We start from the raw sequence: 24,873 nt of genomic DNA, 5'->3' as shown, positions 1-24,873 counted from the left end.
GTAACTATTTACATATTTTCTATTTACAATATTGTGAATACCCTCAGTCCTCTACACAACATTGTGCTTCTGGTGCCATGGCCCATAACAGTCTCTTTCTGCTGTAAAGCAAAGGCTTACTGAACAGGTGGTGCAGGTGATGGGTCATTTCCTGTGACAAAGGGCACAACGATGTCTCCCTACTGTGCCCTTTTTGTCCTAAGGCACATTCATGCCTGCAGAGATGAATCTGGGCAGGTGAACACCACTGGTTGGAGCAGAAGGGACAGAGGTAGAGGGGACAGAAGGTTCTACAGTGGACTTGCTGTAGCTAGCAAACTCCTGGATGAGCAGCTCCCTGAAGGCTAGCTGTGAGATGGGGGGCTGTCCACAGCTCTTAGCCATTTCCTTCTGGAGGATGAAGGAATTCACCACAGCAATGTCAATGAAATGATAGAAAAATGTGTTGTACCATTTCATGGTCTTGTGGAGAACATTGTAGAATCCTATCAGCGCATCTGACAGGTCCACACCTCCCATGCTCTTGTTGTAGTCCTTCACAGCAGCTGGAATGGGGACATTTTTTGTGGTCCATGCCCCGGCACACGCCTGACGACGAGATCTCCACTGAAGGATTTGTGGAGACTGGAGCAGATGACCACCTCTCTGGTATCCATCCACAAAGAGCAGGCCATCTTCACGGATCCATCGGATGGTACTCCGCTCAGCCCGCTTAGGCATGACGTTCACCTTTGGAAAGCCCACTCTGTTGGTCCGAATGGTGCCACAAGCCCACACATCCTGCTTCCTCAGCTCTGTAAACAGGGTAGGGCTTGTGTAGAAGTTGTCCACAAACAGTTTGTAGCCCTTCCTCAGCTCTGTAAAAACAGTTTCCACAAACAGTAGCCCTTCCTCAGCTCTGTAAACAGGGTAGGGCTCTGTAAACAGGGTAGGGCTTGTGTAGAAGTTGTCCACAAACAGTTTGTAGCCCTTCCTCAGCTCTGTAAACAGGGTAGGGCCTGTATAGAAGTTGTCCACAAACAGTTTGTAGCCCTTCCTCAGCTCTGTAAACAGGGTAGGGCCTGTATAGAAGTTGTCCACAAACAGTTTGTAGCCCTTCCTCAGCTCTGTAAACAGGGTAGGGCCTGTATAGAAGTTGTCCACAAACAGTTTGTAGCCCTTCCCCAGCAGTTGAAAATCCAATAACTCCATAACGGAATCATAACTCAGTCCATTACCGGTAGCTAAACTGTTTTACCCCTCATAAACAAAAAAAATGCAAGTGTACACACAGAATCAGCCAAAATAAACAGCTTGTAACCCCACTTGGTTGGTTTGTTTCTCATGTATTGTTTGAGGCTGATTCTGGCCTGAGGCTACCATCCTCTCATCGATGGACAGGTTCTGAGCGGGCTGAAAATAGGTCTTGCAGGCCTCAACGATGTTGGGGTAGAGAGGTTTGATTTTGTCACTCTCCCCATCAACTTCTGGGTCACTGATGTGAAGCACCCGTGAGATAGTCAGAAACCTTTTACAAGACATGACAGTCATGGGGAAATGCAGTTGATAGAGAGCTGACGTTTTCCAGTTGTCCCTTAGAGTTTTCAACTTCACCAGCCCCATGTAAATAACCATTGAAAAGTAGCAGAAAAGCTCTGACATGGAAATGGTCTTCCATGCCTCTTTCATTCCTGCCTGCTTCTTAGCCCCGTACTTATTGGTGTTCGCCACCAGGGAATCAACAACTGACGAGGTGAAAAACAGTTGAAAAAGTTGAAGGGGGCTGTACTTTGCAGTCATGTCTAGTTGAGGTGCTGGCTGCCTTTTGGGTCTAAAACTGGTGGATTTGGTTCCACATCTTCTAACACAGAGTGCCAACGACCCTCTAGCTCTCTGTCTGCAGGTTTCTCTCTTCCCCACCTCCGCTTCTTTGTCACTGACTTCACATCTCTAGATGGGCAGGTAGGTGTGGAGCCGGCGGGGGTCCGGCTAAAATACATTTAAAAAATATATATCCAAACACACACACCAGCTGAGACACACACCCTCACACACAGCCTCCTCTCCTGGGTCACACACACACACACACACACACACACACACACACACACACACACACACACACACACACACACACACACACACACACACACACACACACACACACACACATGTTTACCTCAGCTCATTGGCTATCTTCCAAGCTAGATTTCAAGATGGTCAGTGGTCATTGGGCCAAAATACAATCAATCAACGATAGACTGGTCCTACCATTGGTGCGCAATGATGTCATTGATTGGTGACTTCAAATCGTTTCGTTTCGGTCAATATGTCCCGGGAAAAGAACCATCAAGTATGGTTGTGTTAGTAACAACCATAGGATTGCAATGAAACCAGCCATGACTGGATAAATGTTTGTTTAGTGTGTGTAATTACTATGAACGCATCGTCCAAAGTTGAATGAAACGGAAATCATGACGCGAACGGTTTACAAATGTTTTGTGTTAGGCTATAAAAATGATTTTATCAAACAAAATGAACATTCACTATGTAGTTAGGACACTTGGCATTGCCACCAGAGGAAGATCTTCAATGGTAAGCGATTTATTTTATTGTTATTTCTGACTTTCATTACGCTTAATGCTTGGTTGGAAAATGCTAGTAATACTTTTGTGTGTGTGTGTGTGTGGCGCCGTCCTCAGAAAATAGCATGTTTGCTTTCGTAGTAACGGCTTTTTGAAATCTGACACAGTGGCTGGATTAATAAGACGTTCATTTTTTAAATGATGTAAGATACATGTATTTACAAGAATGTTTACTATAACAAATGGTGTATTTAGAATGTTAGCTCTCTGCAGTTTCACCGGATGTTGGCCTGGTGGGACGTTAGCGTCTCACCTACCCTAGACAGGTTAAACTGCTTGGAAAATCCCAAAAAACGATGTCATGGCGTTAGAAGCTTCTGAAAAGCTAATTGACATCATTTGAGTCCATTGGAGGTGTACCTGTGAATGTATTTCAAGGCCTACCTTCAAACTCAGTGCCTCTTTGCTTGACATCATGGGAAAATCAAAAGAAATCAGCCAAGACCTCAGAAAAAATATTGTAGACCTCCACAAGTCTGGTTCGTCCTTGGAAGCAATTTCCAAAGTTAGCACGTTCATCTATACAAACAATAATATGCAAGTATAAACACCATGGGACCACGCAACTGTCATTCCGCTCAGGAAGGAGACACGTTCTGTCTCCTAGAGATGAACGTACTTTGGTACGAAAAGTGTAAATCAATCCCAGAACAACAGCAAAGGAGATGCGGCGAGGGGGATAAACAACACAAAGAGAGGCGAGGGGCTGAAGGGGGCCTGGACGGAACCAGCCGAGGCTGTGAAGCGGGAGGCTGGCCCAAGATCATAGACGCTGCGATGAGTGTGGTGAGTCGGGGCACCTCACGTGGAGCTGTCCCAGCTGGGAGGAGGCCATGCCCTCCACATCCCCCAGTTCTAGGGTAACCTGGATGGTGAGTTAGGTCACCTCCTGTTGGGCGCACACCGAGACGGCCCCTCCGATGGTTCCTGTACGAATAGATGGCTTCGACACCAGCGCTCTGCTGGACTCCTGCAGCATGGTGACCCTGGCACCCGCAGTTTTTCACTTTAGAGGGGAAGGAGGAACCGGGGGACAAGAAGGTGACAGTGTCCTGTGTACACGGGGACACGAAGAGGTACTCAAACGGTGCCAGTGAGGATAACCACCCCAAGGGGGGAGTGCCAGATGCGCATGGGAGCTGTTCCTAACCTACCCGTGTCCATTCTCCTCGGTTGAGACTGCCCTCTCTTCCAGAGCTCAGGCTCCCCTTTATGGAGGTGGAGACCCTAGACGGACCTCCGGACATGGGAATCCTCACGGGTCAGTTCGGGACGGCCCAGTTAGAAGACCCCAAAACCCCTCCAGAAGGCTAGGGGCCAGGTGATTGCGGTGGATGGCATACTGTTACCTGGGGTAGGTGACTGGCGCTACCCCCACTTCGCAATCAAGCATAATTTATTGTATCAGGTAGTAAAGCATAATGGGGAGACAAAAGACTTGTTACTCATACCCAGCCAATATGTTAGGACTGTGCTGAAGCTTGCCCACACCCACCTGCTTGGGGCACACCTGGGGATGGAGAAAACCAGGAAGCGGATTGGGAACCAGTTCCACTAGCCCGGAGTCAAGCACGCCGTGGAGGACCTCTGCCGTAGTTGCCCGGAGTGGAAAATCACAGATCCGAGGGTGCATTATTGAAACCCTTTGGTTCCCTTTTTTTATAGGAGTGCCATTCGAGCAGGTGGCAATGTATCTGGTGGGTCCGTTGGTGAAGACCGTGAGGGGACACCAATACATCCTGGTAATCGTGGATTACTCCGCCCGGTATCCTGAGGCAATCCCACTACTCATGGCGGCAGCAAAAGGTTTCGCAAGGGAGCTCTTCCATTTGTTTAGCCGGGTGGGTATTCCGATGGAAATCCTGATGGACCAGGGCACCGCGTTCATGTCTTGTGTGATGAAAGATGTCTGCAAGCTGTTACGAATAAAACAGGTGAGGACCAGTGTGTAACATCCACAATGGACGGGCTGGTGGAACGCTTCAATAAAAACAGATGCTAAAGAAGGTCATCAAGAGAGATGGGAGGAACTGGGACCAGCTGCTGCCCTACCTGATGTTTTCAGTGTGCGAGGTACCCCAAGCATCCACAGGGTTCACCCACTTTGAGCTCCTGTATTGCCGTCGGATCCCACGGCTGCTGGTCCTAGCCAAGGAGGTCTGGGAAGAGCAGTCGACCCGCCTTCGCAGCGTAGTCGAACATGTGGAGGAGATGAGGGAGAGGATGACAGCGATTTGGCCAGTGGTGAGAGAGCACGTGGCCCAGGCGCAACGTGCCTACGAGCGTATCTACAACCCTGGTACTCGTCACCCTGGACTTCTCAAAAAACCTCCTGGTCCAGACAGACGCGTCTGACACAGGGGTAGGGGCCATTTTGTCCCAAGAGCAGGAAGGCGAGGAGCACCCCATCATGTATGTCAGCAGGAAGCTCCTCCCGAGGGAGAAGAAATACTTGATTGTTGAGAAGGAGTGCCTCGCCGTGAAGTGGGCACTGGACACCCTCAAGTATTACCTCCTCGGGAGGAAGTTCACCCTGATCACTGACCATGCACCCTTTGTGTGGATGGCAAGAGGTAAGGACTCTAATGACCGTGTAACCTGCTTGTTCCATCCATCTTCTCTTTCTCTGTCTATCTTCAGCCCTCCATCCATCTTCTCTTTCTCCATCTCTATCTTCAGCCCTCCATCCATCTTCTCTTTCTCCATCTCTATCTTCAGCCCTCCATCCATCTTCTCTTTCTCCATCTCTATTTTCAGCCCTCCATCCATCTTCTCTATCTTCAGCCCTCCATCCATCTTCTCTTTCTCCATCTCTATCTTCAGCCCTCCATCCATCTTCTCTTTCTCCATCTCTATCTTCAGCCCTCCATCCATCTTCTCTTTCTCCATCTCTATCTTCAGCCCTCCATCCATCTTCTCTTTCTCCATCTCTATTTTCAGCCCTCCATCCATCGTCTCTTTCTCCATCTCTATTTTCAGCCCTCCATCCATCGTCTCTTTCTCCATCTCTATCTTCAGCCCTCCATCAATCTTCTCTTTCTCCATCTTTATCTTCAGCCCTCCATCAATCTTCTCTTTCTCCATCTCTATCTTCAGCCCTCCATCAATCTGCTCTTTCTCCATCTCTATCTTCAGCCCTCCATCCATCTTCTCTTTCTCCATCTCTATCTTCAGCCCTCCATCCATCTTCTCTTTCTCCATCTCTATTTTCAGCCCTCCATCCATCGTCTCTTTCTCCATCTCTATTTTCAGCCCTCCATCCATCGTCTCTTTCTCCATCTCTATCTTCAGCCCTCCATCAATCTTCTCTTTCTCCATCTTTATCTTCAGCCCTCCATCAATCTTCTCTTTCTCCATCTCTATTTTCAGCCCTCCATCAATCTTCTCTTTCTCCATCTTTATCTTCAGCCCTCCATCAATCTTCTCTTTCTCCATCTCTATCTTCAGCCCTCCATCAATCTGCTCTTTCTCCATCTCTATCTTCAGCCCTCCATCAATCTTCTCTTTCTCCATCTCTATCTTCAGCCCTCCATCAATCTGCTCTTTCTCCATCTCTATCTTCAGCCCTCCATCCATCTTCTCTTTCTCCATCTCTATTTTCAGCCCATCATTCATCTTCATCTTCTCTCTCTCTATCTTCAGCCCTCCATCCATCTTCTCTTTCTCCATCTCTATCTTCAGCCCTCCATACATCTTCCCTTTTTCTCGCTCTATCTTTTCTCTCTTCTACTTCAGCCCTTCATTCATCTTTTCTCTCTCTGTCTTCAGCCCTCCATCCATCTTCTCTTTTCTTTCTATCTCTCTACATGTTTCTGTGGTTTCTCTCAAGGCTCAGCTGGGGTCCAGCTGTGATACTGCCCCAGAGCCCAATCTGCCTCTCCACACCACATGTACCGCTCACTTTCTCTCTCCACACTCTCTGTGTGTGTGTGAGTGTGTGTTTTGTGTGTGTGCGTGCGTACAGATGACAAGTAACCGATGAGAAGTGCTTAATTTAGCTTTTATTCACCACAACACAGAGAAGCTTTTCTCATCTATGACAGCCCCGCCCACCACACCCGTGTCTGATTCACTGGCACTACAAAGCCCCGCCCCCTGAGGACGCCACTATCAAGGAACAGAGAGCTTCAGAACATTTTCAACCCAGCAGGCATGGCTACACCAGAGGCGTATCAAAAAATCTCACAGTGGCACAAAGAACCATTTTCAAAACACCTCTTCTGTGATCCATAAGTGTTGACATCAATTTAAATGACTCCAACAGCAATCCAAACATCTCTCACATCCAGATATAAAATGACTCATTGTGATTCAGATGGACGGAGCCTTTAAGCGACTCTTGAAGGAATTCACAGTGATTCAAATATAAACAGCTTGTTGACTGTGACACGCATGCAGAGGCGGACAGAGCCATATAGTTCTCTAAATACATGGTGGTGGGTGGATTTTAACATGTTTGATTTCACCTTTATTTAACTAGGCAAGTCAGTTAAGGACAAATTATTATTTACAATGACGGCCTACCCCGGCCAAACCCTAACCCGGACGACGCTGGGCCGCCTTATGAGACTCCCAATCACGTCCGGTTGTGATCCAGCCTGGAATCAAACCAGGGTCTGCAGTGACACCTCTAGCAGGAGCCCTGGATGATGTCAGTAGTAATCATAAGTACTGCTGTTCTGAATATAATAGGCCCAATCACCTCAGTGAACCTTAGAAATGAATTGGACTGTGCAGCCCTTGCTACAGTACATGTATACAGTAGCTTTGAGTCATCAGTTGGAGTAGTGTAGCAGACAGAGCTGTGAACTCTAGGGTTGTGTCATAAATGGCACCTTATTCAAACTACGTCTGGTCAGGAGTAGTGCACTATGTAGGAAATAGGATGTGATTTGGGATGCATCCTAGAACTGTGCTTGAGCTGTGAGTTGTAGACTCAAATAGTAATACACTGACGCAAGGAAGACTGTGCTTTGATTGACACAGGACGTCAGCATTTGTGGCCTGGTCATAACACTGTTCCAGGCATCTAACAGAGCATTGTGAGTAGGACTGATCTGTATGAGTATTACTGACTGAGGGTCTTTCTTCATGTCACCTTTTCAACCAGATTACATTTAAAATAATAATTTAACCTTTATTTAACCAGGAAGGGCTCATTGAGATTTAAAATATATTTTTCAAGAGCGTCCTGGTCAAGATAGGCAGCACCAAGTCATTACAAAAATTACAGACAAACAACATGAAAAACTACAAGTAATCTAGTAAAAACCAAAGAATTCACAAAAGTATAACAAAATCAAAAACAGCTAATTAAAAACATTGACAGGTCAGGGAATCAGTCTCGGGATCATTCATCAGTGATTTAAAAGTTCTTCCATTTATATTTGGACCAACAAATGCCTTAAAACGCCAACACCAGGATCATTCCTTGTACCTCATTCAAAGATCACATTAGACCAGGGGTCTTCAACCTTTTCCTGCCCAGAGACCCTTTCCCAGGCAAACCGGAGACCCAGGGATCCCCATCATACGTTAACAAAACAACTTTTCTTATCATCAGGTGAATGATAATGGCAAGGAGAAGTAACCAACATTTTAAAATTAACTGACTTGGTAGATAATTTTCATTATTTTGTATTCCCCACATTCTAATTGGAAGAGGGTGTGTCAACTCTAACAGCCTATTAGCTTGAACGGTAACTCCAAACACATTTTCACTAAGAGCAGTTGGCAAAAATTAATATCAAAGTGAAATGAATGTCAAAGCAGCCATCGGCACTCACTGGTAGCCTATTCACGGCTGCTTTTTTAAAGCCTGTCAGATATCCAGTGAGTGTAATTGCCTCCAGTGAGTGTAATTTTCTCAATATTAGGAGTTGAGAAATAAAGTTAACATCATTAGAAATAAGATATTCTCTTCTTTCTACTGTAGGTACAGTGCTTTCAAAAAGTATTCATACCTATTTACATATTCCACATTGTTTTGTGTTACAGCCTGAATTCAAAATGTATTAAATAGATTGTTTTCCTTACCAATCTACATATAATACCCGATAATGACAAAGTGAAAACATGTTTTTAGATAATGTTGCTAATTTATTGAAAATTATATGTAGAAATATCTAATTTATATACACTAACCTTCAAAAGTTTGGGGTCACTTAGAAATGTCATTGTTTTTGAAAGAAAAGCACATTTTTTTGTCCATTAAAATAACATCAAATTTATCAGAAATAGAGTGTAGACATTGTTAATGTTGTAAATGACTATTGCAGCTGGAAACGGCTTATTTTTAATGGAATATTTACGTGGGCATACAGAGGCCCATTATCAGCAACCATCACTCCTGTGTTAGCTAATCCAAGTTTAGTACCCGCAAAACAGTACCCGTCTCAACGGCAACAGTGATGAGGCAACTCCGGGATGCTGGCCTTCTAGGCAGAGTTCCTCTGTTCAGTTTCTGTGTTCTTTTGCCCATCTTAATCTTTTACTTTTATTGGCCAGTCTGAGATATGGCTTTTTCTTTGCAAATCTGCCTAGAAGGCCAGTATCCCGGAGTCACCTCTTCATTGAGTTGAAATTGGTGTTTTGCGGGTACTGTTTAATGAAGCTGCCAGTTGAGGACTTGTGAGGCGTCTGTTTCTCAAACTAGAGACTCTAATGTACCTTTCCTCTTACTCAGTTGTGCACCGGGGCCTCCCACTCCTCTTTCTATTCTGGTTAGAGCCAGTTTGCGCTGTTCTGTGAAGGGAGTATTACACAGCGTTGGAAGAGATCTTCAGTTTCTTGGCACTTTTCTGTATGGAATAGCCTTCATTTCTCAGAACAAGAAAGTTTCAGAAGAAAGTTCTTTGTTTCTGGCCATTTTGAGCCTGTAATCGAACCCACGAATGCTGACACTCCCGATACTCAACTTGTTTAAGAAGGGCAGTTTTATTTCTTCTTAAATCAGGACAACAGTTTTCAGCTGTGCAAACATAATCGCAAAAGGGTTTTCTAATGATCAATTAGCTTTTTAAAATTATAAACATGGATTAGCTAACACAACGTACCATTGGAACACAGGAGTGATGGTTTCTGATAATGGGCCTCTGCAGACCTATGTACAGTAGTGGCCAAATGTTTGAGAATGACACAAATATTCATTTTCACAAAGTCTGCTCCCTCAGTTTGTTTGATGGCAATTTGCATATACTCCAGAATGTTATGAAGAGTGATCAGATGAATTGCAATTCATTACAAAGTCCCTCTTTGCCATGCAAATGAACTGAACCCCAAAAGAACATTTCCCCTGCATTTCAGCCCTGCCACAAAAGGACCAGCTGACATCATGTCAGTGATTCTCTTGTTAACACAGGTGTGAGTGTTGACGAGGACAAGGCTGGAGATCACTCTGTCATGCTGATTGAGTTCGAATAACAGACTGGACGCTTCAAAAGGAGGGTGGTGCTTGTAATCATTGTTCTTCCTCTGTCAAACATGGTTACCTGCAAGGAAACACGTGCTGTCATCATTGCTTTGCACAAAAAGGGCTTCACAGGCAAGGATATTGATGCCAGTAAGATTGCACCTAAATCAATCATTTATCGGATCATCAAGAACTTCAAGGAGAGCGGTTCAATTGTTGTGAAGAAGGCTTCAGGGCGCCCAAGAAAGTCCAGCAAGCGCCAGGACCGCTGTGGGATCGGGTCACCACCAGTACAGAGCTTGCTCAGGAATGGCAGCAGGCAGGTGTGAGTGCATTGTGAAGACTTTTGGAGTATAGCCTGGTGTCAAGAAGGGCAGCAAAGAAGCCACTTCTCTCCAGGAAAAACATCAGAGACAGACTGACCTTCTTCAAAAGGTACAGGGATTGGACTGCTGAGGACGGGGGTAAAGTCATTTTCTCTGATGAATCCCCTTTCTGATTGTTTGAGGCATCCGGAATAAAGCTTGTCCGGAGAAGACAAGGTGAGCGCTACCATCAGTCCTGTGTCATGCCAACAGTAAAGCATCCTGAGACCATTCATGTGTGGGGTTGCTTCTCAGCCAAGGGAGTGGGATCACTCACAATTTTGCCTAAGAACACAGCCATGAATAAAGAATGGTACCAACACATTCTCCGAAAGCAACTTCTCCCAACCATCCAGGAACAGTTTGGTGAAGAACAATGCCTTTTCCAGCATGATGGAGCACCTTGCCATAAGGCAAAAGTGATAACTAAGTGGCTCGGGGAAAAAAACATCGATATTTTGGGTCCATGGCCAGGAAACTCCCCAGACCTTAATCCCATTGAGAACTTGTGGTCAATCCTCCAATAGGCGGGTGGACAAACAAAACCCAACAAATTCTGACAAACTCCAAGCATTGATTATGCAAGAATGGGCTGCCATCAGTCAGGATGTGGCCCAGAAGTGAATTGACAGCATGCCAGGGCGGATTGAATGGGCTGCCATCAGTCAGGATGTGGCCCAGAAGTTAATTGACAGCATGCCAGGGTGGATTGAATGGGCTGCCATCAGTCAGGATGTGGCCCAGAAGTTAATTAACAGCATGCCAGGGTGGATTGAATGGGCTGCCATCAGTCAGGATGTGGCCCAGAAGTTAATTAACAGCATGCCAGGGTGGATTGAATGGGCTGCCATCAGTCAGGATGTGGCCCAGAAGTTAATTAACAGCATGCCAGGGTGGATTGAATGGGCTGCCATCAGTCAGGATGTGGCCCAGAAGTGAATTAACAGCATGCCAGGGTGGATTGAATGGGCTGCCATCAGTCAGGATGTGGCCCAGAAGTGAATTAACAGCACGCCAGGGCGGATTGCAGAGGTCTTGAAAAAGAAGGGTCAACACTGCAAATATTGACTCATTGCATCAACTTCATGTAATTGTCAATAAAAGCCTTTGACACTTATGAAATGCTTGTAATTATACTTCAGTATTCCATAGTAACATGTGACAAAAATATCTAAAGACACTGAGGCAGCAGACTTTGTAAAAATGTATATTTATGTCATTCTCAAAACGTTTGGCCATGACTGTAGATATTCCATAAAAAATCAGCAGTTTCCATCTACAATAGTCATTTACAACATTAAAATGTCTACACTGTATTTCTGATCAATTTGATGTTATTTTAATGTATGTTATTTTAACCTATCTACCACAAGACATTTCAGATTTTCATTTTTTATTAATGTGTACAAATTTCTAAAAACATAATTCCACTTTGCCATTATGGGGTATTGTGTGTACGTCATTGACAAAAAAAAATCTAAATTGAATCCATTTTAAATTCGAGCTGTAACACAACAAAATGTGGAAGAAGTATGTCATAAAATAATTGTTTAATCTGTTGTTGCTAGGGATTTAAATAAAAATTGTATTCTTCCACTTTATTTTTTCTTCCACTTTATTTTGTATTTATTGTCACGGAGCCCCTGTAGTACCTCCGGTTGAATTCCCCTGCAATAGGCAGCAGGGAAAGGGCATTCAGTGTCTTTTGATGGCTGTACATTGTGTCATATGGATGTGTGGAACTCTACTTCTCTTCATTTCCTTTGTTGCATTTGTCCTCTTTTCTCTATACAAGTATTTCCCCCACCTCTGAATCACCAGTATTGTATCAGTGATTTGTATGGTTTGAATTTATGTCCCTTCATGTCCTCTGCCCGCTGTGTACAGTATAACACAGGTAGAGCAGGTCCTTGCTCAGCTAACTAGCAGCTAAGTCTGATACGGTACCTGTAGTTCAGCTCAGGTGTGCAGGGCCTGTGTTACCGTCAGAGAGTCCTTGCTCAGGTGTGCTATAGTGTGCTGAGAGGTTCAGTGGAAGAGCATGGTCATACATGGTCTTTATGGATCTGTCCTCTCAGCTGGAGATGATTTCAATGAAGACGAGTCATTGACCCTAAAGATGGACGGGTCATGGCTCATGTATCCATGGCTCAGGTACTGTATCCATTATCCATGCTCAGGTTTGCACATCGGGTGGGCCGGGCCTAAGGTCCAGTACAGGTCATAAGCCTTGCCTGACATGGTTATGGTGGACCTATTGGCCTCTCAGCAGCAGATGATCTTATTGAAGTAGAGTCATTGCCCCTGATAATATGCAGTCAGGCTCAGGCCATGACTCATGCGTCTTATTCATACTCAGGTATGCCGGGCCCAAGGTCCAGTACAGTTTAGGTGCCTGGCCATTAGCCTGACATGGTCATGCTGGACCAACTCTGTTCTCAGCAGCTGAGGATCTTGATGAAGGCGCGTCTGAACTCAATGTTGAAGGTGGTGTAGATGACAGGGTTGAGGGCGCTGTTGACGTAGCCCAGCCAGGTGAAGGCGCTGTAGAGCTCCGGGGGAATACGACACGTCCTGCAGTGGGTGTTCAGGATGTGAGTCACGAAGAACGGCAGCCAGCAGATCAGGAACACTCCTGGAAGATGGAGAGAGAGAGTGATGGAGAGAGAGGGAGGGAAGGGGGAGGGAGAGATGGAGTGATGGAGAGAGAGAGAGAGAGAGGGATGGAGAGAGAGAGAGGGATGGAGAGAGAGGGAGAGGAGAGAGGGATGAGAGAGAGAGAGAGAGAGAGAGAGAGAGAGAGAGAGAGGGGAGGGAGGGAAGAGAGAGAGAGAGAGAGAGAGAGAGGAGAGGGAGGGAGAGGAGAGGAGGGAGAGAGAGAGAGAGAGAGAGAGAGAGAGAGAGAGAGAGAGAGAGAGAGGAGAGAGAGAGACAGAGACAGAGACAGGAGACAGAGACAGAGACAGAGACAGAGAGAGAGACAGAGACAGAGACAGAGAGAGACAGAGACAGAGACAGAGACAGAGACAGAGACAGAGACAGAGAGAGACAGAGAGATGGGGGGGGAGAGAGAGATAGAGAGATGGAGAGGGAGGAGAGAGAGAGATATGGAGAGAGAGGGGGGGATAGAGAGAGAGAGAGGGATGGGGATAGAGAGGGGGGGAGGGATGGAGAGAGAGAGAGGGACAGGGGAGAGATGGAAGGATGGAGAGAGGGAAGGAAGGGGGAGAGAGAGATGGAGGGATGGAGAGAGCAAGAGGGATGGAGAAAGAGGGGGAGGGATGAGGAGATATGGATGGGGAAGAGGGAGAGCATGATGGACAGAGAGAGAGAGAGAGAGAAAGGGATGGAGAGAGAGGGGGGGGACAGAACGAGAGATTGAACGAGACAGCGTAAAGCGAGATAAAGAGGAGGGAGTGAAAAAGTAAAAGAGAGGGAGTCAGAATTATGACTTCAAACACTTTCATTTCTCATGAACCTGTACAGTGTGTGGTGTATACATTAGCCTTACGGTCAGCTAACGCATGCTACAGCAGCCACAGAGAGCAAGCCTGGTCTACAGGATTAATGGGTTTTATGCTCCTATACAAACATCCTCCAGCAAGTTAACACACAGCAACTTCAACACACTGACAGAATTCCAAGTAGTCCCATACCCCCATAGACACTTTATGTACAGATCTTTAATGTAGGATGTTCCTTTATGTAGGATCTTAATTCGTTGAAGGAGTAAAATAACCCTGCAGCAGGAAGATTTGATTATTATCATAAAAGTGATCATTTCTAACGGGAAACTAGTTGTTTCGAGTCCAATTGCATTTTGGATACACTTGTACGTCATAGTGGAGAGACCAATATCGCTCTTGTGTCATTAAAGATGCGTTATAAAGGTTTCGTATCATTTCTGCCAGTAGTTTTGAAAGTTTTGTAAACAATGTCATATTGTATTAATACTGTATTAAGCCCTGCAAAAAAATGATACAGTGCCTTCAGAAAGTGGTCTTACCTCTCGACTTCTTCCATATTTTGTTGTGTTACAGCCTGAATTCAAAACGGATAAAAAGTAAATACATCTCACCCATCTATACACAATACCCCATAGCAACAAAGTGAAAACTTATTTTTTACATTTTTGCTAATTGATGAAGATGAAATAGAGAAATATCTAATTTACATAAGTATTCACACCCCTGAGTTAATACATGTTAGAATCACCTTTAGCAGCGATTCAGCGCTGTGAGTCTTTCTGGGTAAGTCTCTAATAGCTTTGCACACCTGGATTGTACAATATTTGTACACTATTATTCCTTAAAAAATGATTTAAGCTCTGTCAAGTTAGTTGTTAATCATTGCTAGACAGCCATTTTTAAATATTGCCATAGATCTTTAAGCCAATTTAAGTCAAAACTGTAACTAAACCACTCAGGAACATTCAATGTAGATTTGGCCTTGTGTTTCAGGTTATTGTCCTGCTGAAAGGTGAATTCATATCCCAGTGTCTGTTGGAAAGCAGACTGAACCAGGTTTCCTTTAGGATTTTGACTGTTCTTAGCTCTATTCTGTTTCTTTGTATCATAAAAAACTGCCTAGTCCTTGCCGATGACAAGCACATCTATAACATGATGCAGCCACAACCGTGCCTGGAAATATGAAGAGTGGTACTCAGTGACGTGCTGTATTGGATTTGGCCCAAACATAACTCTTTGTATTAAGGACATACATTTGCCACATTGTTTGCATTATTACTTTAGTGCCTTATTGCAAACCGAACGCAGGTTTTGGAATCTTTTTCTTCTTTACAAGCTTCCTTCTTTTCACTTTGTCATTTCGGTTGGTATTGTGAAGTGAATACAATGTTGTTGATCCATCCTCAGTTTTCTCCTATCACAGCCATTAGACTCTGTAACTGTTTTAAAGTCACCATTGGCCTTGTGGTGAAATCCTTGAGCGGTTTCCTTCCTCTCTGGCAACTGAGTTAGGAAGGACAACTGTATCTTTGTAGTGATTGGGTGTATTGATACACCATCCAAATGAATAACTTCAACTTTAACTTCAGGAGGTTGGTGGTACCTTAATTGGGGAGGACAGGCTCGTGGTAATGACTGGAGCAGAATAGGTGGAAAGGTATCAATGGAAACCATGTGTTTGATGCCATTTCATTTGCTCCTTCCAGTCATTCTTATGAGCCGTCCTGCCCTCAGCAGCCTACACTGACTTCAACATGCTCATTGGATATTCAATGTCTGTGTTTGAAATTCACTGCTCGAAAGAGGGACCTAACAGATAATTATACGTGTGGGGTATAGTGATGAGGTAAACACCATTATTGCACACAGAGCAATTTATTATGTGCCTTGTTAAGCCCATTTCCACTCCTGATATTGTTTAGGTTTTCCATATCAAAGGGGTTGAATACTTATTGACTCAAGACATTTCAGCTTTTCATTTTGAATGAATTTGTAAAAATGTCTAAAAACATAATTCCACTTTGACATGATGTAGCCCACTGACACAAAGTCTCAATTTAATAAATGTAAGACAACAACATGTGGAAAAAGTCAAGAGGTGTGAATACTTTCTGAAGGCACTGTATGTTATGAATTCCAATTCAACAATATCTTACGGATTTGTAAGTGCTTAAGATTCCCTTCAATCTCTTTAAGCTTTTATAAAACAGTGGTTGTTGATGTGTATGGCTGCATTTAAGATACTGTGCATTTGAATGTCGCAGTAGTAGGACCTAGACTACCTAGACTACCTGGACTACAGTAGGACCTAGTAGTACGAAATGTATTCTTTCTGGTGCTTTAGTGTTAAGCGAGTGATTGAGAAAGAGAACTGCAGGGTTTCAGTGAATTTATGTAAATCACGGGCTCATTTGACAACGCAGAAAAATTCTCACCGACAACAGAGTGATCAAATGAAGATACCGCGGGCTAGGTGTCGATTTGGAATTCAGAAAGTGGCTCCCCCACAGTTCAAAGTCGTCCAAGTCATGTGACATGGCTGACCGATCCAATTCTCTCTAGGCCAGAGAAGCCAAGGAGTGTGTCAGGCTGAGGACATCTGCTCTCTCTGTGTGTGTGTGTTTGTGTGGTATGTGTGCGTACGTGACTCTTCTGTCTAATTAAGCAGACACCTCTGATTAGCTTCAGTCTCACTCAGTAGGGCATGGACTCGCCAACATGCCAGCTTTCACAATGAACAGCCTGGACCAATGGAGGCTAACAACATCCGCTAATCATTACAGTGTGTATGTTTGTGTGTGTGTGCGGTGCATGCGTGTGTGCAGGTGTGTATACATGTGTCTGTGCGTGTGCGCTTGCATGTGTGTGAAAGAAAAATAGAATGGTAAGGTGCTACTGCAGGTGTTTCACCTCATATCTTTAGATCCACCCGTCTAATTTACATATCTATCTTTAGATCCATCCACCCAATTTACATATCTATATTTAGATCCACCCGTCCAATTTACATATCTATCTTTAGATCCATCCATGCAATTTACATATCTATATTTAGATCCACCCATCCAATTTACATTTCAGCTTTACCATGGTCTGTTCTGATTTAATAAAGTCTCACTAGAACTGAAGACAAACTAGTGCTTGGCACCCAGCAGTGAAGGTAATGAATTGTAACTGATATCCTACATATCCTATTCTGCAGAGTAAAATGGTGTTATAATGGCGGGAATAGATCTGGGAGGGAGAGTGATTCTGACCTCTGACCCCCATGTCCATAGCCCCAGTATTCTACAACAGTATTCACAATCTATCATCCCAAGCTTCTGATTGACCCATTTGACTACTTTGTCTCTCCTCTCCTTTCCACTCTTCCCCATGTGGTCCATGTGTTCTCAATCAAATCACGTGGTAGAGTTCATAGAGATGAATGAATAATATACATGGTGATAGTCCTAATAGAGAGAGTACTACTTCTTACCAAGAACAATGGCCAGCATCTGCGTAGCCTTCTTCTCCCTGTTCTGCATGCTCCGGATTCCATGTTGTTGTTGTTGTTGGCCGGCCAGGGACTGGGAGCAGGGGGTGGGGCGGAGGGCCGTGTGAATGCGTCCATTGGACATCTCCTTGACCTCACAGCTCCTTCTCACGGGTCTACGCGCTCTCTCTTTGGCCATCTCCTCCTCTTCTTCGGCACGGTCCTGTTCGTGCTCAGTGCGGCCGCAGGAGGCGTGGCTGATGCTGCAGTAGTTCTGGATGTCCACTGGGGGCAGCAGAGTGTTCTCCACGGGGGCCGTCCGGGTACGCTTACGCCTCAGGCACCCCGACAGGAGGTGAGTTTTAGGGGGCACTGCCGGCTCCACACTCTCCTGGAAGGAACACACAGTCAGTCATATCTGAAGGTGCTGACCAATGACCCTACTGTTGATCTGGTCCAAAAACAAGCTCTTGTCTGATTCCAGAGGGAGGGGATGGGGGTATGCAGATTAAGGTCTGCAACACTGTTTGCTTTCATATTTCCCCTCTAATCAGGGACTTTTTCAGACCTGGGACACCAGGTGACAGGATTCCCTGACATTTACTCCTGATTCTGGACGTGTCCCTGATCTCCACCTGGTACTTTCAGAGACCCAGCCCCTTCCTAGTTCACTGCTCCTTCCTGTTTCTCATGTTTCCACCTGTCAGTCTGAACACACGTCTAACAGCCGAGCCTCGCAGCCCTGTTCTCAGTAGGAAATTAAAGCTTGTCATTTTCTCCATCTTTGAAGTAATTTGTTGATGATGCGCGAGCTGGTGTGACAAATAAAGCGCAAAACTTTAAGATTGGGATCGGAGTTTAGAGGCAGTAGGCGAGGAGAGGAGCTTCATAATTCAGATTTTCAGCTTCCTCACAGCCCTGGGGCTAAGACAAAGTAATCACACGCACGCACGCACACACACACACACACACACACACACACACACACACACACACACACACACACACACACACACACACACACACACACACACACACACACACACACACACACACACACACACACACACACACACACACACACACACACTGCTAAAAAGAGAACAGACAATCACGGCCAAGAATATCTGAATATGCCACCTGATTCATTGAAAGTCGGTGAGTTATTTAGATTCTGTTTAAACCAACAACAGTGCAGCTTGAATACCCATCCAAAAACTCAGGTTGTCTATCTCACATACACTCTTAGTATTAGTGGTGACTCAAGAAACATTGGAGATCCTCAAAGAACCCCTGTAGTTCCTAAAGGAACCATTGCTAGTTGCTTGTCAATTGTTCATATTTGCACCTTTGGTTGGTCAAAAGGCCAATTTAAATAATCAGAATTGGGCTGCCTGTGTAAACATACCCTCAGTTCTTCAAGAGTCTATTCAAATCCCAAAGTTGGAATAGTTAACACTTTATTACTATATATAATAAGCAATGTTAATATTATTAATATTATATTAGAATACATAATATGCATAAATATTCAAGGAGAATATGTTCAAACTTAACATGATAAACAGGAATGAGATTTACTCTAACATTTGGCCAACAATAACTATTTGAAAGCCATTCCTTCTGATAGGCTGCCACCTCTACAATATATTAATAAAAAGGTAAAAAATGGAACCCCTCCCATCACAAAAAGGTTCCAGTTTCAACCTTTACACAGGGATTCCTCTTTTCCGAGAGGTTCCTCGAGGAAACTTTTTGAACTGGAAAGGTTCCCTGTGTGGCAATTTTTAGAACCCCAAAAGGTTCTCCCAGGCTCCTTTACTTCTAAAAGTGTACTTTACCCTCTCATACTTTCCAACATAAACAAATACCTACATGCAGACCGCATAAAGACATACACGCATGGACTCAGATATACACACACACACGCACTCAGACACACACACATATACACACAACTCTTACCACTTTGATCCTGATGGGAGACAGGTCTCTCTTCTCCTTGGGGGTTTCCTCCTGCAGACACGTCTCCTGGGAGAGGGGAATGAAGGGAGAGAGAAAGGGATGAATGGAGCGAGAGAGAGATGGAGAGAGGGATACACATGATGACTGACTCATCTTGCAACATGTAAGGGACAGTTTGAAATGTACCCTCATAGAATTAACTCAAAATAATGTTTACGACCACAAATAATAATCCTAGCGACCCTGTGTTTATAGTCGTGGATATCAACTTTGCCACTTCAGCATGCTTTTGTGGCATAGTCGATGCCACAAATGGATACGGGCCAGGAGGTTGAGGGTTCGCCCACCACCAAGGATGAGTTCAATCTCCCTGCCTGTTTCATTAGTCCTACACTACGATCAGAGCCAGACAATGATCAGCTATGGGGATATCAGATTATCACAATTATGATGCCATATTTAGAATAATATAAACAACTAATTTTCCACCAACAGGTTACTGTGCCAATGCACCACACAAAGCATACCGACTTCAGGTTCTTCAAAATCATGGTATATGCGTTTTCAATGTCATGATTGACGTAGTCTATCTCGACAAACAGAAAATACATCCCTCCCTGCCTTGTAGGCCTACCCAGTAACCGAGGTCTGTTTCCATTTATCAAATGGCCGCTGCACAGTTTGGATTGATTTTATTTGTCAGTTACAAAATATATACATACTGTATATATACAGTGCATTGGGAAAGTATTCAGACCCCTTGACTGAGCGCTCTGGAGCAGGTTTTCATCAAGGATCTCTCTGTACTTTGCTCTGTTCCTCTTTCAATCAATCCTGACTATTCTCCCAGTCCCTGCCACTGAAAAACATCCCCACAGCATAATGCTGCCATCACCATGCTTCACCGTAGGGATGGTGCCGGGTTTCCTTCAGACGTGACATTTGGCATTTAGGCCAAAGAGTTCAATCTTGGTTTCATCAGACTAGAGAATCTTGTTTCTCGTGGTCTGAGAGTCCTTTAGGTGCCTTTTGGCAAACTACAAACGGGCTGTCATGTGCCTTTAACTGAGGAGTGGCTTCCGGCTGGCTACTCTACCATAAAGGCCTGATTGGTGAAGTGCTGCAGAGATGGTTGTCCTTCTGGAAGGTTCTCCCATCTCCACAGAGGAACTCTGGAGCTCTGTCAGAGTGTCCATCGGGTTCTTGGTCACCCCCCTGACCGAGGCCCTTCTCCCCTGATTGCCCTGTTTTGACCGGTCGGCCAGCTTTAGGAAGAGTCTTGGTGGTTCCAAACTTCTTCCATTTAAGAATGATGGAGGCCACTGCCTTCTTCAGGACCTTCAATGCTGCAGAAATGTTTTGGTACCCTTCCCCAGCTCTGTGCCTCGACACAATCCTGTCTCGGAGCTCTACGGACAATTCCTTCAACCTCATGGCTTGGTTTTTGCTCTGACATGCGCTGTCAACTGTGGGACAAAAGGCGTGTGCCTTTCCAAATCATGTCCAATCAATTGAATTTAACACTGGTGGACACCAATCAAGTTGTAGAAACATCTCAAGGATGATCCATGGAAACAGGATGCACCTGAGCTCAATTTTGAGTCTCGTAGCAAAGGGTCTGAATACTTATGTAAATAAGGTATTTTCACTGCAGCCTAGAGTAGAATTTTGTACTCACTTAAAAACAATATCGCAATTATTAATTGCATTGTGGTGTTGTAGGCTAGTTTTGTTAGGAGAATTGCATTGTCCCTAAACAAGATCAATAGGGGAGCTTTTTCAGCTGTGTGTCTCATGTCTTCACTGTTCTTTCATGCGCAATGATGCAACTGGCCTCTGCGCTGCCTATCAGCTATTCCTATTTGTTCTTGTGGATTCATATTGAAATGTATGCAGCTTTGAATGCTTTTACCTATGGTATGATTGCTAGTTAGCCTATTGCAGATCTGGACAAATGAGCCACCAACTCCCATTGTCACTATGAATGGTGAATAGAGGGCAGGATAGACAGACTGCTAGACCATATTGACCTGTGGTATAGTAAAAATGAGCACACAGAAAAGTGTAGTGCATAAAGGAAGTACCAAAACACCTTGATATAGTGGAGGTGCATGCAAGCAGATGAGGAAACTTGGCTATATGGATAAATTATATAGTAAACCTGCAAAATAGCGAATGTTAACTTCTTTGGGATAGGGGGCAGCATTTTCACTTCTGGATGATTAGCGTGCCCAGAGTGAACTGCCTCCTACTCAGTCTTAGATGCTAATATATACATATTATTATTTGTATTGGATAGAAAACAATCTGAAGTGTCTAAAACGACTTGAATGATGTCTGTGAGTACGACAGAACTCAAATAGGAAGTGGGAAATCTGAGGTTAGTAGTTTTTTAACTCACCCGTCTTGAATACACAGTGGGATATTGGTTATGTTGCACTTCCTAAGGCTTCCACTAGATGTCAACCGTATTTAGAATGTTGTTTTAGGCTACTCATGTGATGTCGGACTGGATGGGAGCTCTTTGAGTCAGTGTTCTGCCTACAGCCTCGTTCTCAGTTACGCGCTTTCACTTGAGAGGTAGCTGTCGTTCCATTGCTTTTCAACATACAATGGAATTCTCCGGTTGGAACATTATTGAACTTTTATGATAAAAACATCCTAAAGATTGATTCTATGCTTAGTTTGACAAGTTTCTTTGACCTGTAATATAACTTTTTGAATGTTTCGTCCGAATGGACCAGATCGCGCATTTGGATTTGTTTACCAAACGGCCTAGCAAAAGAAGCTATTGGACATAAATGGACATAAATGATAATGGACATTATCGAACAAAACAAGCATTTATTGTGGAACTGAGATTCCTGGGAGTGCATTCTGATGAAGATCATTAAAGGTAAGTGAATATTTATAATGCTGTTTATGAATAATGTTGACCAACATGGCAGATTTTTCTCTGGCTGGTTTGGGCTCTGAGCGCCGTTCTCAGATTATGCTTTTTCCGCAATTTAAAAAAAAAATCTGACACAGCGGTTGCATTAAGGAGAAGTGTATCTATATTTCCATGTCTAAAAATTGTATTTTCATTGACATTTATAAATACTTATGTGAATTCATGTGGCTCTCTGCAATATCACTGCATGTTTTGGAACTACTGAACGTAACACGCCAATGTAAAATAAGATTTTTGGATATAAATATGAACATTACCGAACAAAACATACATGTATTGTGTAACATGAAGTCCCATGAGTGTCATCTGATGAAGATCATCAAAGGTTAGTGATTAATTTTATCTCTATTTGTGCTTTTTGTGACTCCTCTCTTTGGCTGGAAAAATGGCTGGGTTTTTCTGTGAGTTGGTGATGACCTAACATAATCGTTTGTGGAGCTTTCGCTGTAAAGCATTTTTGAAATCAGACACTTTGGCTGGATTAACGAGAATTGTATCTTTAAAATGGTGCCTAATACTTGTATGTTTGAGAAATTTGATTTATGAGATTTCTTTTGATTTGTATTTGGCGCCCTGCAATTTAATTGGCTGTTGAACCCCAGTCCTAGACAGGTTAACAAGGGGAAAAAATTCACTGCCATCCTCTTTGCCCAATGAAACAATACACAACCCTCACCAAAGCAAAACAAAAGTTAGACAACCCTCCCCTATTTTGGACCCCTAACCCCCCCACCCCAGTAAATTTCAAACTGTCCCTAAACACACAGGAGGCAAGACGGAGGGAGGGAGAGAAGGAGGGAGAGAGGATTGGCAGAGAGGAAATATCACACCTGACTCATCCTTCAAAAGGTAAACAAATCTTTCTTAGCACCCATTCCCCCATCCATCCATCTGTCAATATAGTAGCTGTTAACTAAACCACGTAGCACAGGGCCCTCAAACACCTTAAACCAGATTCCTCAAGTTCTTAACGTCTTTGCCTGCTGTGTTGCAGATAATCTTGCTCTAATCTCTGATTGACTCTATTGAAATTGGATGGGGAGAAAAAAATTGCATTCCATTTATATCAAAATAAAAATAAATCAGGGCAGCATTGAAAGCTTTTCCATATCACATTTTTCTCCAGTTAGCTGGAACTAAATCCTGTTCCAACATTCCCAAACAGCACCGTTAGTTTCCTCATCCCAGATGTCTCCTAGGACGTGATTTGATAACACAAACAACCCATAATGGATATGATCAAACCTGGGCTCAATGACTGGAAATGATCCTGCAACCCGCCGCTCAAATGAGGGGTCTGATCTTATAACCAGTCCCAATGTCACTGATTCAATTCTCTTTATTTGACTTCCCCTCCAGATGGTGTTGCTTGGTATTTACTAAGACATTATGTGGTAACAATTGGCACCCTTTGGAACTAAATACAACATAATGGCTCCTATTTTAATGAATCCCAATTAAACAAAACAGTAATTAGTTTATAATTACCATGTAATTACCATTTATTTGACATTGTGATTTCTAAGCCGGTAAAGAGCGGACTGTAACATAAACTATCCTTCCACCTGCTACCGTCACATTATGGGCATGACCTTACAGTCACCTCTAGTGTGATGGAAATGACCCTGAAACCTGCCTGAACGTGAATGTAATGATCAAAGGAACTCCAACAAGCCCACGGATCCTCAGATGACCACATGATCGTATAACATGAACTGACAAATGAGTAGAACTGAGCCTGTTCGCCCAGCTCTCACATCACAGATACGCTCCTTTCTACACATCATATGGAGCTGGCCACCGAGAGAGCAGCACGGACCTCAGCACAACTCCATGGAGTGGTTATATCATCCCTCCTCCTGCAACCATGACAAGCCTAATAGCTGGATGACCTCCTCTCTATATCAGATCTCTTCAAGATATCTGTATGATGGTGGTAAACATTTCCTTATGGTGGTGTCACATGACAGATGCCACTTGTGACATTGGCTATTCATGAGTGAAATGTTGATGTGAGCGTGTAGTGCTTTATCATTTATCTATGTGAGTCCCATTGAGATTGCCATCTCTTCGGTTAGGAAATCCTTACACCTATGTGCAGATGTATGAGGGTATGCACTCACTTCAATGTACATTTGCACTATCACTGTGGGACCATTTGGATGTGTTCTCACCACTGAGGGCAGGGCCGAGCCTGGCTGGACCTTTCCACTTCTGGCCTGGCGGAAGGCGATCCTCTTCCTCCTTTTCCGTAGGAAGACATAGATGCGGACGTACACCAGCAGGGTGACAGTGAAGGGCAGGTAGAAGGACACCACCGACGAGTAGATAACAAAGTCAGGGTTGGAGATGGAGCACACCGTCGGGTCGCCTGAGGAAGAAGAAAACAACCGTTCGGAGAACACAACCATGGTCTAATTACTAAACACTTACAGTACGCCCTTGATCCTGATCTGAGCTGAACATCTAGTCCAGTGGTTCCCAAGCTGTGCGTCGGGACCCAAGCTGCAAGGTTTCGGATCCCTCCCGGAACATTCATTACTTCCCACTGATTAGTACTCATATAAGTGTGCCCTTTGGTGTCCATTGGGCTGTACATTACTGTTACAATGT

General features: G+C 44.2%; 1 protein-coding gene across 1 annotated transcript in view; it reads right to left on the bottom strand.

Moving 5' to 3' along the window:
- Nucleotides 1-6,693: 6,693 nt before the first annotated feature.
- The window catches only part of drd3 (dopamine receptor D3), a 65,417-nt gene continuing 47,237 nt past the window's right edge, over nucleotides 6,694-24,873 (bottom strand). Inside the window, exons 5-8 of the mRNA XM_052483687.1 lie at nucleotides 24,435-24,631; nucleotides 19,308-19,373; nucleotides 17,346-17,733; nucleotides 6,694-13,035 (exon numbers count right to left, since the gene is read on the bottom strand). Coding sequence (XP_052339647.1) covers nucleotides 12,839-13,035; nucleotides 17,346-17,733; nucleotides 19,308-19,373; nucleotides 24,435-24,631 — 848 coding nt within the window. The 3' untranslated portion in view covers nucleotides 6,694-12,838. The remainder of the gene's footprint in view (nucleotides 13,036-17,345; nucleotides 17,734-19,307; nucleotides 19,374-24,434; nucleotides 24,632-24,873) is intronic.

Source organism: Oncorhynchus keta, chromosome 28 (genome assembly GCF_023373465.1).
Source record: "Oncorhynchus keta strain PuntledgeMale-10-30-2019 chromosome 28, Oket_V2, whole genome shotgun sequence".
Lineage (NCBI taxonomy): Eukaryota > Metazoa > Chordata > Actinopteri > Salmoniformes > Salmonidae > Oncorhynchus > Oncorhynchus keta.
Note: the sequence above shows the minus strand (reverse complement) of the source record. Positions and strands in the feature narration are given on the sequence as shown.